We start from the raw sequence: 14843 nt of genomic DNA on the forward strand, positions 1-14843 counted from the left end.
TTCCCTTGAATGATATTTGTTTAATAAAAATTATTATTATATTGCATTCTTTTTTTTTAATACTAAATTTCTGTAACAGCTTCATCCGGATTAGCGTCATGGTGTGTTCAAGTTGGATCCAATGCCACTCCAACTCATTCATTCATTATCTGTAACCAGCTTATCTAGTTTAGGCGCCCCCTCCAGAGCCTACCTGGAAGGGGCCCCAGTCCTTCACAGGGCAACACAGGGCACACTCACACCTACGGACACTTTTAAGTCACCAATCCACCTACCAACATGTGTTTTGGACTGTGGGAGGAAACTGGAGCACCCGGAGGAAACCCACACGGACACAGGGAGAACACACCACACTCCTCACAGTCACCCTGAGGAAACCCACCACACAGACAGTCACCCGGAGCAGGAATCAAACCCACAACCTCCAGGCCTCCAGAGCTGTGTGACTGCGACACTACCTGCTGCACCACCGTGCCACTCCAACTTATCCCAAAGGTAGTTAAACCCAATTGGATAGAGGTCCATCACTCCAGAAAAAGCAGTTCAGCTGCTTTATAGCCCAGGGCTTGTGGAGCCTATACCCCTCTAGTCAGCACTTTTTATTTTAGCATGACATAGTGATTGTGTGTAGCTGTTCAGAGCATCCCAGTCTATTACCAGCGCCTTTATATTAAGAATACAAGCTGTGTACACGGCAATAGGTGCAATAAAATCTATCGGAAATTACTAATTAGACTAGTGACTAATTCCTGGACATGTGTAGAATGTGAAAATGTGAGGGCAGATTTGTGCCACAGGGGGGAAGCAGAAGCAAGTCCAAGCACAGTTGTCCGTGAGCACATCTGTATCCATGCAGTTTTCCCGTGCTGCCTCCCTATTGGCAGTAGATAACCTGTCTAATAAATACTGATGAGTCAATCCCACAGCAGCTCGGCAACTTTGTATGGTAATGAGGGACATATAAGCTGTTTATGATGTGGGAATAAGCTTTAAATTAGGGCACGTTTCACTAAACACAAAATTGGCGCTACTTCATAATCCAGCCAGTTTACCTCAGGATCGATTTTTTTTTTCCATCAGAATTACCTTAATTAAACTAACACTGGTGGATTTTAGACGTCTTAAGAAAACAAAGAGGCTGAATGCTTTGCGCTAAGACAAACTCAAACATTATCTTTTCTTTTTAACGAAGGAAGACGGTGTTGTTTCCCAAAAAAGCCAAATGCTTTCCCGAAGAGGAGCTTCCTCTTCATCTGAGCCCGGGCACAAGCCCGGCCCATTATCTCCACACTAGTCAAAGAATCGAGTCTTTGAACTGAGCTTTTTTTGATTGAACATTAAGAACCGATTCCTTCAAACGGCCTTTTTTTTTAAATCCCACCACTACAGAAGCCTTAAATAAACATCACACAAATCCCACCAAATAAAGCGATGTCGAAAGGCTTAATAAGTACTACTAATGATACTACTAGTGGTAATACAATTCATTTGGTGGTTTATCCCTTAATTAAACACTATTTGAAGTTGTATACCACTGCCAGTTTCTTGGGCGATTCCATGATTGTGGTGCCTGTTTTTCCCGCTGATGTTATTGCACACATTTAATTTTGATCTCGATTATAGCATAAACAGTCTTCTTGTCCGTAATTGATTTTGATCTAAATCAAAGTACCTCTATAATCACCATTACTCTCTTTAAAAAGCATCTCTTTAAGATGATTTTTCCTAGAAAAAAAAATTACATAAAATACAGCATCTGTTTCCCTACCACTCGCCTGCAGCTCAATTGCCCAGCCCCATGGTTCTATAGTTTTGTGAAGTAAATAACCCTGCCTGTCTTAATCTGTCCCTTCAACGCAAAAACGCTCAGCCATGGCATTGCTTGGATATATTAATGCAATAAAACTTAATATACATTATTATTTTTTTAAAGCATGGCAATGTATATTATGCTATTAATTAGGGTGACCTTATCTGAGAGTGAAAAAGAGAACACGTCTCCTGGGGAGACTGACGTGCACACTGACCAATTACGACCAATAAGATTTTAGGCTACTTCACCACGCCCCCTTCTCGCTCAAGCGAACCAATCGGAGTAGGGGAGGGCGGGACTAGTTTGTGAACGAAACGCTTCTCGAAGTTCTATGTAAGCTCTAGAAAAACAAAATGTCGGACGTTTGTGAAATTCCGCACGGACATTTTTTTAAGTCTAAAAAAGAGGACATTTCCGGGTAAAAGAGGACGTCTGGTCACCCTACTATTAATAGACAAGGGCACATATTAAAGTTTAGCACTGTGGACAGTCAGAAAATAAATGTTCTTAGGCCACAAACACATTTCTAAAGTTAATTTTATGTTACACATTTAAGTTACATACAAAAAAATAATAAAATACTTTGGTGTATTTTACTAGGATCATTACTGAAAGGATAAAATGAACATTTATGTGAATATCCCAACTGAATTTTACTGAGAATGTGACAATAGCTAACAATGTTCACACGGCTAGTTTAGGAGGGAAATGGGAAGGCCTTACAACGGAATGGAGTTGTTTAGGAGCCGAAAGAGTCGAGTCTTGGTTGAGCTGAATCGATTGGGTTGACTCGGTGAAAAGAGGCGGAATGCCCATCGGTACTCCACAGAAACAGCGAGAGAGTGTCCTTACAACCCTGTGGAGCTTTTAGGACGAGCTACAGAGTCGTGATACGCGGAATTAAAGGAGAACCAGTCTCTCTTTGGTTCTAACGGCTCCGCAGTTCCGTAGTTCGTTGTAGTTCTGTTTAACTTGGGTTTACCGTTATTGTTTTGATGAGGCACGCGTCAGTGACCAGCTCTGAGAAGCTCGACCTGGAGGAGGAAAAGCCCACATTCTGCTCTTCAGATAAATGGATATCGTCTTTATATCTTCGTTTTCCTCTCCTCCTTTCCCCTTAAAAACACGGCTTTAAGTTGCAGCGGCTGAGCTGCTCCCTATTCGCGTCTGTCCATATTCTTCTCTGCGACCTGAAGACATCGGTTTTCCAGAATAAAAAGGACAGCGTAAATAAACAGCTCGTCCATGAAGACAGTGGCGAGACTCTTCTTCAGACACGTTTCTTATTCGTGAGGGTCCCGCACTGGACTGGGGGGGGGGGGGCTTTTTTTAAACCTCAATCCTTTTCTTCCAGCCGCGTTTAAACGTCTCCGTTCAGCAATGCAGCTCCGCACGGTTTTGGACGTGAAAGTCGTGGACGTGGAGAAGAGAAGACACCCGTCTAAACATTACGTGAGTGTGGGCCTCCAATACCGTGGTCAAGACTTTGCTTCTCTCTGTGTGTGTTTTACAGGTTCTGGCCTGGATATTGTTGGTCACGACAGTCGTGGGATAAGACAAAATGAGGGTACATTTAAAGCTGCATAAGAAAACTGAACAACGAGGAGTAGGATGGATGATGTAGATGACGTCATGCACGTTGCTCAAACCCCAGTGATGAAGATTTGTTTTTGGGGAAAGAAGGTTCATGGTTGAACTTTTACTGCCCACATGGGGTTTATCGTGTGTGACATCTCCCTTTTCGGGGGCAATTAGAGGGTGCTTACTGTGTCAGAGAACCCAGCCGCCTGGAGAGAGAGCCCTTATAATTCATGCCTTGAGATGTTCAGTCATACACACGCATATCTGGTACATCGTAATCGCCGTAAAAAGATGTGTACTGAAGTACAGCATTCTGAAGCAGCTGCACATGGCTTTAGGGACACCTTACTCAATGCCAGTTTTGGACGTCTGTGGAGAAATGAAACACCATCCAATGCTTTTAGGAAGAGTCAGAGTGGTTGTACCTCACTAATCTTCACAGAAATATTCCATTTGGTGTGTTGGGGGCAGACAGTGGGTCCCAGGGTCTGAAGCTGAAATTCACTGCTCTAACTCACTGAATAACGTATGTTGCCTGCCTTTCTGTCTACTTTTCCTAGACGCTTAGCCAGAGTAGTTGGACTAGCGTTAATACGTAGACTACATGTAGTCAGTGTCGCTGCACTAGGACCTCGTAATTCAGGGTCATTAATTCTACTCCTGGAGAGTTTGATAATTTCCCTGCTCTGACACACCAGCTTAACCTGATCATTAGCGGATGATATTAGAGGAGGGGAAATTACCCTGCTGCATTCTAGTCTTTCAGGACCTCAGCTGTTGCCCTTTGCTCTGTAGGGTCCGATAAGTGAGGATACATTGGCCAAAAATAGTCAAAATTTGGCTGCACATCAAGGAAGATCCTGAAAGATCAGAAAAACATAGTCGTTCCCATTTTTCATAACGGTATATTACAGCTGTTATACTAAAGCAAAGCATAATACATTGGTGTTGTGTCGAGGTTGTGAGCTGAAGTCTCCAGTCAGAATCCAGTTCAAGTGTTTTTGTGTGGCATTATTTCCACATATAATTATAGAGTTCACGGTTATTTTGTTGAAGGAACGTATTATTGTTGTGGAACGTGTCCAGATTTGCTTGAAGGAAATTGGATGCATCATATTTTGCAATGCGTATCTCTCTTGGTTTCTCCAAAAAAGTTTATATATGTAATTTATTCAAGCATTCTGCTGTATTGAAGTTGCCGTTTTCCTGGAGATTTACAGTGATTTGTAGATTAGCAAACGTACAGACTGTACGACCTGCCTAATTTGATTACTGGAGTTCTCAGTTGCTGGAGAATTTATTGCCGTTTTTGGGATCAAGTGACACCTTCTATCATTTATTTCGATATTCGAAACTGATTTACGATCACTTCAGAAACCAGCGGTTTCTACTAGCTCTACTGTTGCTGGGCACTTTTTTTTTTGCTCTATATACTCCTTCTTCTCTCTAGGGACAGAGGAGTCTGTGAGAAGAATCTAGATGGCTTATTCTTCAGCCTCACATGGACCTCTACGACTGTCTAGAGAGAAGAGGGGGTGAGAGAAAATCAGGCTCACTCACTGTGTTTATAAAACAGCTGGAGATGCTTATCCTGTAAGAACAAGGAATGGACGAGTAGAGTTTGTGAGAGGAGGAGGAAGGGCCTTCATACCCACATCCTTAATGTTTTATTCCCAAACAAGTGATCTGACGAGAGGAAAACCAACTTCCTCCCTTCTCTCTAGAAGCCGGGTTATGTTTAAACCTGTTTGTCCATGTATGTGGTTCAAGGAGGTGTGCATTGCCCTTTGAAACTTGTTAATTGTTATGTAATTGTTGGTACATAAACAACAATAAACAAATGCATGTTCAGTCATAAAAAGTCCAGCATTTTGGTCCAGCATTTTTGATGGCAGTTATTCAACGTGGCACTCCCATTGCATTGGGTCTGTGTGTGAAAATGTCGTGATGTGTGTTGTGAAAATGTCTTTAAATTTCTTAATATGAGAGTTTTGCCACGGTGCCGACTCTTAAGCAAAATCTCTGAATGTGTTGGGGATGATAGATTAGGGAGGGTATGTTTAATGTGGATTTGAGGTCAGCGTTAGGCGCGGCGTACAGGATGATGAAGAACATGCTCATGCTGGCTATGACTGTTCCCTGTTCGTCATTGTTAGTAAGCTGTGCGAGCTGTGATGGTTGAAGAGAGAGGGAGTAGAGGAGTGGAAAGACTGAGTGCGTCAGTTCTGTTGCCAGACAGGAAGCTAGCGTTTCTGTACAGGATTTGCTTCAGAGTCCCATTAAAGCACTGTTTTCAACAGTGTTATACAGTGGATTACCAAACGCGATCACACACACAGAGAGATGTGGATCAGATATCTACATGTGCTTATGCTGCTATTAAAGCTACCACCCAGCTCCTGATGAGTTTTTGGGGTTACCTTGAGTTTATACAGCATGAGTTCTCAGCTGGACATTGTAACGTTCTTGTTACAAAAAAAGCCTATAAAACATCAGCCATAACACCGTCCTCTTATTTATTAAGCCGTGCTCTACGTGTGTGGTGGGAAGTTGAGTCTTTTCAAGCCCCAAGCTCCAACAATGAGCAGCGTGGCTATAAAGGGGTTTAGTCGCTGACTGTCCATTGTTTGGAGGTTTAGCCTGGAGGGAAGGGAAGCAGGATCAGCATTGTATGTGTGTGAGTGAAACTTGGTAATTACTCACTACTATGACATGAGTGTGTTACTCAGGTCATTGTGCTGTGTTCTCAAGGCTCTCTCATTGTCTTTGCCAAGACCCATCAGAGACCCTCATGTCAAAGGTGTGTATATGAGAGAGAGAGAGGATAGGGGGAGAGTACCATTGTGAGCCTCTAAAATGTCTCACAGTTCCTTCCACTTGTTCTGCTCTGGTTCTTCTCAAAGTCTCAGTGGTTGCTTTCCCTCCTGTTTCTTCCCCCTCTCTGCCTATTTAAACCTTATTACAAGAGAAAAGCAGCTTCAGCTCCTATACAAGCAGCGAGATAGTGAATTGGGATCAGGCCCATTTCAGAAATGGATATAATTTATATGGCAGACAATTTCTCAAAACTACACAGGAGGTCCTCAGGTTACGTCAGTCCCGAGTTACGATGTTTTGTGGTTACGACACATCTCCCATTTACTGTATAAAGCCTTGTTTCGACTTCAGTGGTTTTGCATCGTAAACGTCGTAACGTGAACTTCGTGTGTGGTGTGCGCGGCGGAAGAACACGCGGTTACGCAACTCGGGACCGAGGAGGATAGGTGTTAGGATAGGATAAGTGCTTACAGTATGTTATTTACGTACAGTATGTACGTTTGTTCCGACTTACACCGAAAATCAGTTTACGACGCGATATAGGAACGGATCAACGTCGTAAGTCGAGGACCCCCTGTATTTCAGATTGATGTTTGAGGATATACTTTGGGTCATACTATGCTACAAACCTCAGTTTCTTTTGCTATCATTAAGCCACAAATAAATGCTATACATTTCTCTGTAGAGTTTCCAGTTTCCAGTGTTTGGTCACTGTGCTCAATGATTCGTTGTAGGCTCTTGACCCATCAGGACTCTGATTAAGATGATGCAGTTACAGAAGCTGAATGAATGAATTTCTCTCTAAAGTTATTCCAGGTGTAAATAGATAATGTTTCTGAATTTTGTGAATATTATAATTGGAAATTAGTAGCTCCTAAATCAACCCTCATACCATTCTTACATATTTTATGACCTTTTACTTCCCCCTCTAACAAGCCACTCCTGTCGCTTGCTTTGTCTTCTTTTTTATTATCTGGTTTTCATCCCACATCTCTTATATCTCCTTCTTCCCCACTCCCTTCTTTTGGTTTCTTGTCCAAGGAGACATCTTGTGCTGCTAAATTGCCGTTGCCTGTGGGCTTGAGTTGTTTTGAACTTGTCAACAGTAGGTTGTGGATGGGATTGCTTTCAGGGCAGGATGATTACATCATGTGGCCGTAATGCTCTATGGGAGTCAATGAGAATAGTGACATTTGTGGGCAACGTGGGAAGCCCATGCCATAGACGTGGGGTCCAGTGTTTATTACCACAGTCTGCATGTCTGATCTTGGATCAGTTTTTTTTTGCTTGTGTATTTATTTGAACAGGCTAAATCAGTTAATTTAATGTTAGGCCAAGCATCTCATCCTTTTGTGTAAGGGGTACTAGATGGCTGAAACACTCCCAAGATGGCAGCATAGTGAAGGTTCTCCTGAATGTTCCCAACATCATTTTTAACCCTCCGCCCCCTGCAGATTTTATTGTAGTACTTTGTGATTAATTTCAGAGCTGATATAATCATAAAGTGAGCTATAGATATTCAGTTGGATGCTGGACATAGTCTTTATGGACCAGCCAAGATTGGTTTCTGAAATTTGCTTTTTTTTGATTTGCACTGGAGATTTAATGTAGCTGTTCGGTGGAGAGCTAATATAGACTGTCCTCAGTCAACAAATGTCATGGGGGGGGATTAGTAGTGAGTAGCTTGTCTTCACTAGCAGAGGCCTGTTTGTTAACAGCTGTGTAGATGTCTAATTGATATCTAGCTAGCTAGCTGATTGACTGTTAGGACGTACAGATGCCAGATGTGAGCTATAAATGTAGTGTGAACCTACAAAAAACTGGGGCTAGTTTTACCTGTGGGCATAGGGTAATATACTCTTTTCCTGTAGTATCTCAGTAGTTGTGTCCCAATAGACAATTCCATTCATTTCTCCTGAGTACACGCTCCCATTTCAGGAAAGATTCAAACCAGTGTGAATTGCTATGTGGGGGAATATTCCATCATACCTCGTAGTAGAAGAGTTTTTCATAGGTTTTAACAGGAATGCTGGTGCTAGGGGAAGTGTTTATTTATGTGAACAGCACGAATCAGATGAGTCGTTCAAATAAAAGGCGAACCTGAGGTGCTGAATGACACACCACTCTCAAATCCACAAAACAACCTGAAGCGTTCATAAAGAGTGAAACGTTTATCAGCCTACTTACTGTATGTGTGTTGAATGTATATCCAATTCATTAAGATGAAACCATTAACAGTTTATAATATTAGTTTTAAAAATGTGTTTACGAATGAGCAAAGTTTGTTTCCACCTTCTCACTCTTTATCTTATGGAGGACTAGAAGATGCTGGATATTTTTGGTTGAAGGGCTGTTCTCAGAACAGTAGTGACGACGTAAAAACTCCTGTGTCTAATCCACTGTGTGACAGCAATGAATGGACTGAGTAACCACACCTGTCTTTGTTATTTTCATCAAAAGTTCTTATCCAGTGTGAATCCATTATAAATATAACTGACGTGCTGAGGTACAGTGACATTACCCCAGCTCCCCAGGTAAAACTAATCCTGTCTGAATAGGGCTTTAGACTGAGACTGGGTTGGTATTAAAGTAAGTTCAAATAGACTTGGTTATGAATGATATACTGCAGTCTACAATAATGAATAAAGTACATATTGTTAATTCAGATTCTACTTCTTCTAGGTATGTGGCGTTTTGTTTGTGTCTTTAGTTGTTGACACTTTTCTTCTTTTAGATTTTCCGCAGACAGTTTAAGAATGAGATTTTAACAGATCCATGTCTACCTGGAGAGTAAGAATAATGGCAGGGGATGGCTGGAAGGAGGAAGCGTCTGCTGAGTCGACACATATTTGTCTCTACTTCTCCAGGAAATGCTCTGTGCTGTGGCTTCGCTTCCTTTGCCAGGAGTGCGTGTGCATGTGTGTGTGTGTGTCCAGGAGGGAGGTGAAGGGGCAACCAGAGGTTGTTCATAAAGTGGAAATGACCACAAGAAAGGGCGGAGTGTGTGTGTGTGCATGTGACATTGTTGATGTTAAGCGTAAGACAAAGGGCCTTCTGGCCACAGTATTCCCACATGTTTAAAGGGCCTTTGCGTTAAAATGATGTTATCCACTGCCGCTTTTCCCACCACGTTTATCATGGAGACTAATGTGATTCCCTTTCATCCTTTTTCAGCTCCTTCATCTAGATATCGTCAAATTAATGATTAGCAAGATAATGACTTCCTGCAGGAAGTCCCCTTCCCAGAATGCCATTAGCAAAGGGCCTGTCTGTGGCAGTGCAGCTGGAAGCTAATAGTGAAGATTCTTGTGCAGTCTGCTGCCTCAGCATTTAGAGTAGTAGATAGGGGATTGTCTTATACTACTGAGATGGAAATTGGAACAAAACACCAACAGTGTTGCACAGAGCTGGAAGATGTTTCATTTTGATATATATATATATATATATATATATATATATATAATGTGTGTGTGTGTGTATATACAGGGGTTGGACAATGAAACGGAAACACCTGGTTTTAGACCACGATAATTTATTAATATGGTGTAGGGCCTCCTTTTGCGGCCAATACAGCGTCAGTTCGTCTTGGGAATGACATATACAAGTCCTGCACAGTGGTCAGAGGGGTTTTAAGCCATTCTTCTTGCAGGATAGTGGCCAGGTCACTACGTGATGCTGGTGGAGGAAACGTTTCCTGACTCGCTCCTCCAAAACACCCCAAAGTGGCTCAATAATATTTAGATCTGGTGACTGTGCAGGCCATGGGAGATGTTCAACTTCACTTTCATGTTCATCAAACCAATCTTTCACCAGTCTTGCTGTGTGTATTGGTGCGTTGTCGTCCTGATACACGGCACCGCCTTCAGGACACAATGTTTGAACCGTTGGATGCACATGGTCTTACTGGTGCAATGTGCAGTTAATGAAGATTGGCCACCAGGCTGCTCCAATTTAGCCATGAAACCTCCCACACTACAATGACAGGGGTTTCCGTTTCATTGTCCAACCCCTGTATATAATTTATTGATGAGGTTTTTGTCTAAGTTCTCTAGATTTTGTCTCCTCTAAAAAATCTTTACTATTACTACCACACAGTGGAATGACCCAAAATGAAATGTCAAATTCTGTGACAGCATCAGCACATGAGCCTAAATTCACCATGACCAATGCCAAGCAGGGCCTAGAGGGGTATAACACCACCCAGCATTAAGCTGTGGAACAGTGGAACTGCATTCTGTGGTGTGATGTAGCTCCATCCAGTACCATTTGACTAAGTTTCACTGACTTTGTGAGCAAGAAGTAATAAGTCATCACCAGCACCTGGCCTTACTAGTGATCTTGGATCTGAATGCAATCAAATCCTCACACAGAAATGCTCTGTCATCTAGTCTAAAGGAGCCTGTTACTGCAGCTAAAAGGGACAAGCGACGTATTATGGTGCTTGTCCACTGCATCTACTACTTCTACTGGATGGGTGTCAAGGTGGTGCAGCAGGTAGTGTCTCTGTCACAGCTCCAGGCACCTGGAGGTTGTGGGTTTGAGTCACGCTCTGGGTGACTGTGAGGAGTTTGGTGTGTTCTTCCTGTGTCCGTGTGGGTTTCCTCCGGGTGACTGTCTATGAGGAGCGTGGTGTGTCCTTCCTGTGTCTGCGTGGGTTTTCTCCGGGTGACTGTCTATGAGGAGCGTGGTGTGTCCTTCCTGTGTCTGCGTGGGTTTCCTCCGGGTGACTGTCTGTGAGGAGTGTGGTGTGTTCTCCGGGTGCTCTTGTTTCCTCCCACAGTCCAAAAACACACGTTGGTAGGTGGATTGGTGACTCAAAAGTGTGAGTGTGTGTGTGTTGCCCTGTGAAGGACTGGCGCCCCCTCCAGGGTGTATTCCTGCCTTGCACCCAATGATTCCATGTAGGCTCTGGACCCACGTGACCCTGAACTGGATAAGCGCTTACAGATAATGAATGAATGATCTTCTACTGGACTCTGTTCTACTTGCTTTGTGGTGCCTGGTAACTACTTGGTTTTCCACTAGAGTAGCTCCCCACAAAATGTAGCTGGTGACATCGCAAAATACTCTCACTAACAGGAACCCTGGTCTTTGGAAAGTACAACAGTGGCGGTAACATTAAGCATTGCGTATTTGTGTGGTTTTTTTTGGGACTCAACACATGAGCTCAGATCAGTAGAGTTTTTCCATCCCTTGTTGCACCATCCTGGTCTCACTTCTGTAACTGGACCCCAATCCAAGGAACGTTTGAAGCTCTTTAAAAACCACAATGTAGTTTCAACAGCTGTCTTTCATCAGCACTGACAAGTCACTCTGGTCACATCAGTGCTCTGCAAGGTTTACACATCACGTTTAGTCCCTATTCAGCTCACTTGGAACCATGAGTGAGCAGGTGCCACAACAGTATCTGGTTCCAGTTACCAGGTAGAATGTACCAAACTGAGCCCAGTCAAGTAGAGTAGTCTTTTGTAAGTCGCTTTGGATAAAAGCGTCTGCCAAATGCACAAATGTAAATGTAGAGTCAGAAAAGCCGAACACAGAATTTTTGGCCCTTAGATATATATTTATATATACAGTGTTCCCTCGTTTATCGTTGGGTGTTACGTTCCATGACAACCCGCGATTAACGAAATTCTGCGTAGTAGGGACACTATATTTATACACTATTCTAAGGCTTTATAAACCCTCCCCCACACTTTTACGCTACATAAACCTTTCCCATTCCCTTAATAACCATTCGTTTTCAAGAGTAAATATGCACTATTTACTGTAATTCGTTATATTTTATGCACGGTGGCGCAGCAGCTAGTGTCGCAGTCACACAGCTCCAGGGACCTGGACGTTGTGGGTTCGATTCCCGCTCCGGGTGACTGTCTGTGAGGAGTTGGTGTGTTCTCCCCGTGTCCGCGTGGGTTTCCTCCGGGTGCTCCGGTTTCCTCCCACAGTTCAAAAACACACGTTGGTAGGTGGATTGGCGACTCAAAAGTGTCTGTAGGTGTGTGTGTGTGTGTGTCTGTGTTGCCCTGTGAAGGACTGGCGCCCCCTCCAGGGTGCTTTCCGCCTTGCGCCCAATGATTCCAGGTAGGCTCTGGACCCACCGCGACCCTGAATTGGATAAACGGTTACAGATAATGAATGAATATATTTTTATACATTTTGGGATTTTTTTCATGTAAAAATTCATCAAATATATATTATAATGGGAAAAAAATTATTTTTCCCATTAAAATTTTATAAAAACCCACGATGCACTGAAGCCGTGAAAGGTGAAGCGCGAAGTGGCGAGGGACGACTGTGTATATATATATATATTCTGACACATGGATGGCTTCTTCTCAGACTTAAATTTGTACACAATAAAAAAAAAAACAAAAAAAACAATCACCATTTGAATGCAGAACTGATATTGTTAAGACTTACTTTAACACTGTTCCTGCGTCCAGTCCTTGCGCATAAAAGATCTGCCACATGTTTTTGTGTCTGAAGATCATTCTGCTCAAGCCCATCTTCTCTTCTTAGAATGTGTTTGAGTCTTGGAAGAGTTAGGACTTGCCTGTTGACTTTATATCCAGCTGTAGGGGAGGTTTCTTGGTCTCTTCTCATGGCAGATCTCCACGATCATCCTATAATTGTTTGATGGATTGAGGTTTTGTGGGCATGGAAATGTTATGGTAGAGAATGTGGAAGAAGGGTTGTCTTTTTATACGGGTCTTTAAATAGAATCTTTAGGCGGGGTTCCGAGCTCTTAGTGGCGAGGCCTGCTTCTTTCGTGCCCCACCAAGGTCTGCTGCTAAAGTGTGTGCCTCAACTCATTTCTTAAGACAAATCCGAAGGAAAGGGGACTGCTCTTGGGAGTAAGTTTTTTCTGTTTTCTATCTTTTTTTGGAGTAAAGCAAGACTTGACTTTGGAATTAATGTTGTTATTTAACAAAAAAAAAAAAAGAGGAATGAATGAGTGGAACATTTGTGATTTTAGAGAATGGTCAGAGGAAGTCATTGTTGATAATGGAGACTTATCGTATGGTGGATGCTCTAAATAATTAATTTAGTTTTGTATTACTGTGGATGTGTATGGACAGTCCCCACATATACTGGGCACAGATACACAATAACCCGGCTAATCAGTGATCGATTCACAGATTCAGTGAACACTGGAGTGTAATGAAATATTTCTAGTGCCCCACATTCCTTGCTTTAGTGTCCCAGAAATGCTTTGCATGAATAAGACTTTTGTCTCCTGTGTCTGCTCCTAATTGGAAACAAGTTCTGAACAAGGTCTTTCCTCTTTGATCTGGGACTTTGGAGAGAGCGCGAGTGTGTAAGATGTTGAATACCATCCGTTCCCCTGTGTTTTGTTGTGTTCAGTGTCTTCTCTGATAATCCAAGAAAGCAAGCGCTTTTGCCATTGTTGAGCTTTCTTCCGGAAAACATTCCTAACCAGACAGACTTTGTCTTCTTTCACGCACTTCTTTTATCCTTTGTGAGCATTTTCTCCAGCCTTTAAGTTTATTGTTCCCGTGCAACAACTTTACTATTGTTGATTGCTAGAAGCACTTTCGAACAGAATTATAGCGTAAAAGCAGATGGTAGCAGCATATGGTCTGTCTTCCAGTTGACATTGTTTGTTAGGAAATGCAAAGTAGAATTTTTGGGTTTTGAAAGTAAGAACGTTTTCAGAACATATTAAGATTCATGGAGGGAATTAGACGATGACTTTCTTTTTCTTTTTCTTTTTGTTCGTTCTAATGGTGGGGCTTAAACAATCCAATCATGCAGAGAGTTAAACGTTTTAGGAGTCATTTGGCGACTAATCACACACTTCATCTTAATCTTGAAGGTTGTTTGCTGGTTCATGATTAAGCGCATTTATGGGATTTTTCTTGGCATTGTCCTTGGAAACTGACCTAATCTAGGATTTAACATTGGTTTACAAAGGGTTAAGGATGACCAAGGTTGACCAGATGTATGGGTAAAATATGGTTTCTGGATGGCGTGTTGTTTCTGAGGCAGTCAGTGTGCTATGATTGTATTTTGTAATTTTCAAGTTACAAGTTATTTTTGAATTATTACTCTACTATTGAAACTGTATTCACATTGCTATGCATTAAATTACTTGGCATGTTATGTAATGTTTTATATTTCTATTTGATTTAAAGTCTACATGGTGGTTTAGCAGGTAGTGTCGCAGTCACACAGCTCCAGGGACCTGGAGGTCGTGGGTTCGATTCCCGCTCCGGGTGACTGTCTGTGAGGAGTGTGGTGTGTTCTCCCTGTGTCTGCGTGGGTTTCCTCCGGGTGACTGTCTGTGAGGAGTGTGGTGTGTTCTACCTGCGTCTGCGTGGGTTTCCTCCGGGTGACTGTCTGTGAGGAGTGTGGTGTGTTCTTCCTGTGTCTGCGTGGGTTTCCTCCAGGTGCTCCGGTTTGGTCTTCCAGATTGGTGACTCAAAAGTGTCCGTAGGTGTGAGTGAGTTTGTGTGTGATGCCCTGTGAAGGACTGGCGCCCCCTCCAGGGTGTATTCCTGCCTTGTGCCTAATGATTCCAGGTAGGCTCTGGACCCGCCCCAACCCTGAACTGGAAAAAGTGGTTACAGGTAATGAATGAATGAATGAATGAATAACGTATGTATTTGTT

At 42.7% G+C, this 14843-nt stretch overlaps 1 protein-coding gene across 3 annotated transcripts in view; it reads left to right on the top strand.

The window, feature by feature from the left end:
• The first annotated feature begins 2509 nt into the window (after positions 1-2509).
• Positions 2510-14843, top strand: part of sh3pxd2aa (SH3 and PX domains 2Aa) — a 124910-nt gene continuing 112576 nt past the window's right edge. For all 3 annotated transcript variants that reach the window (XM_066661357.1, XM_066661359.1, XM_066661358.1), the window contains exon 1: positions 2510-3265. In XM_066661357.1, the coding sequence (XP_066517454.1) occupies positions 3194-3265 (72 nt within the window). In that variant the 5' untranslated portion in view covers positions 2510-3193. The remainder of the gene's footprint in view (positions 3266-14843) is intronic.

Source organism: Hoplias malabaricus, chromosome 2 (genome assembly GCF_029633855.1).
Source record: "Hoplias malabaricus isolate fHopMal1 chromosome 2, fHopMal1.hap1, whole genome shotgun sequence".
Lineage (NCBI taxonomy): Eukaryota > Metazoa > Chordata > Actinopteri > Characiformes > Erythrinidae > Hoplias > Hoplias malabaricus.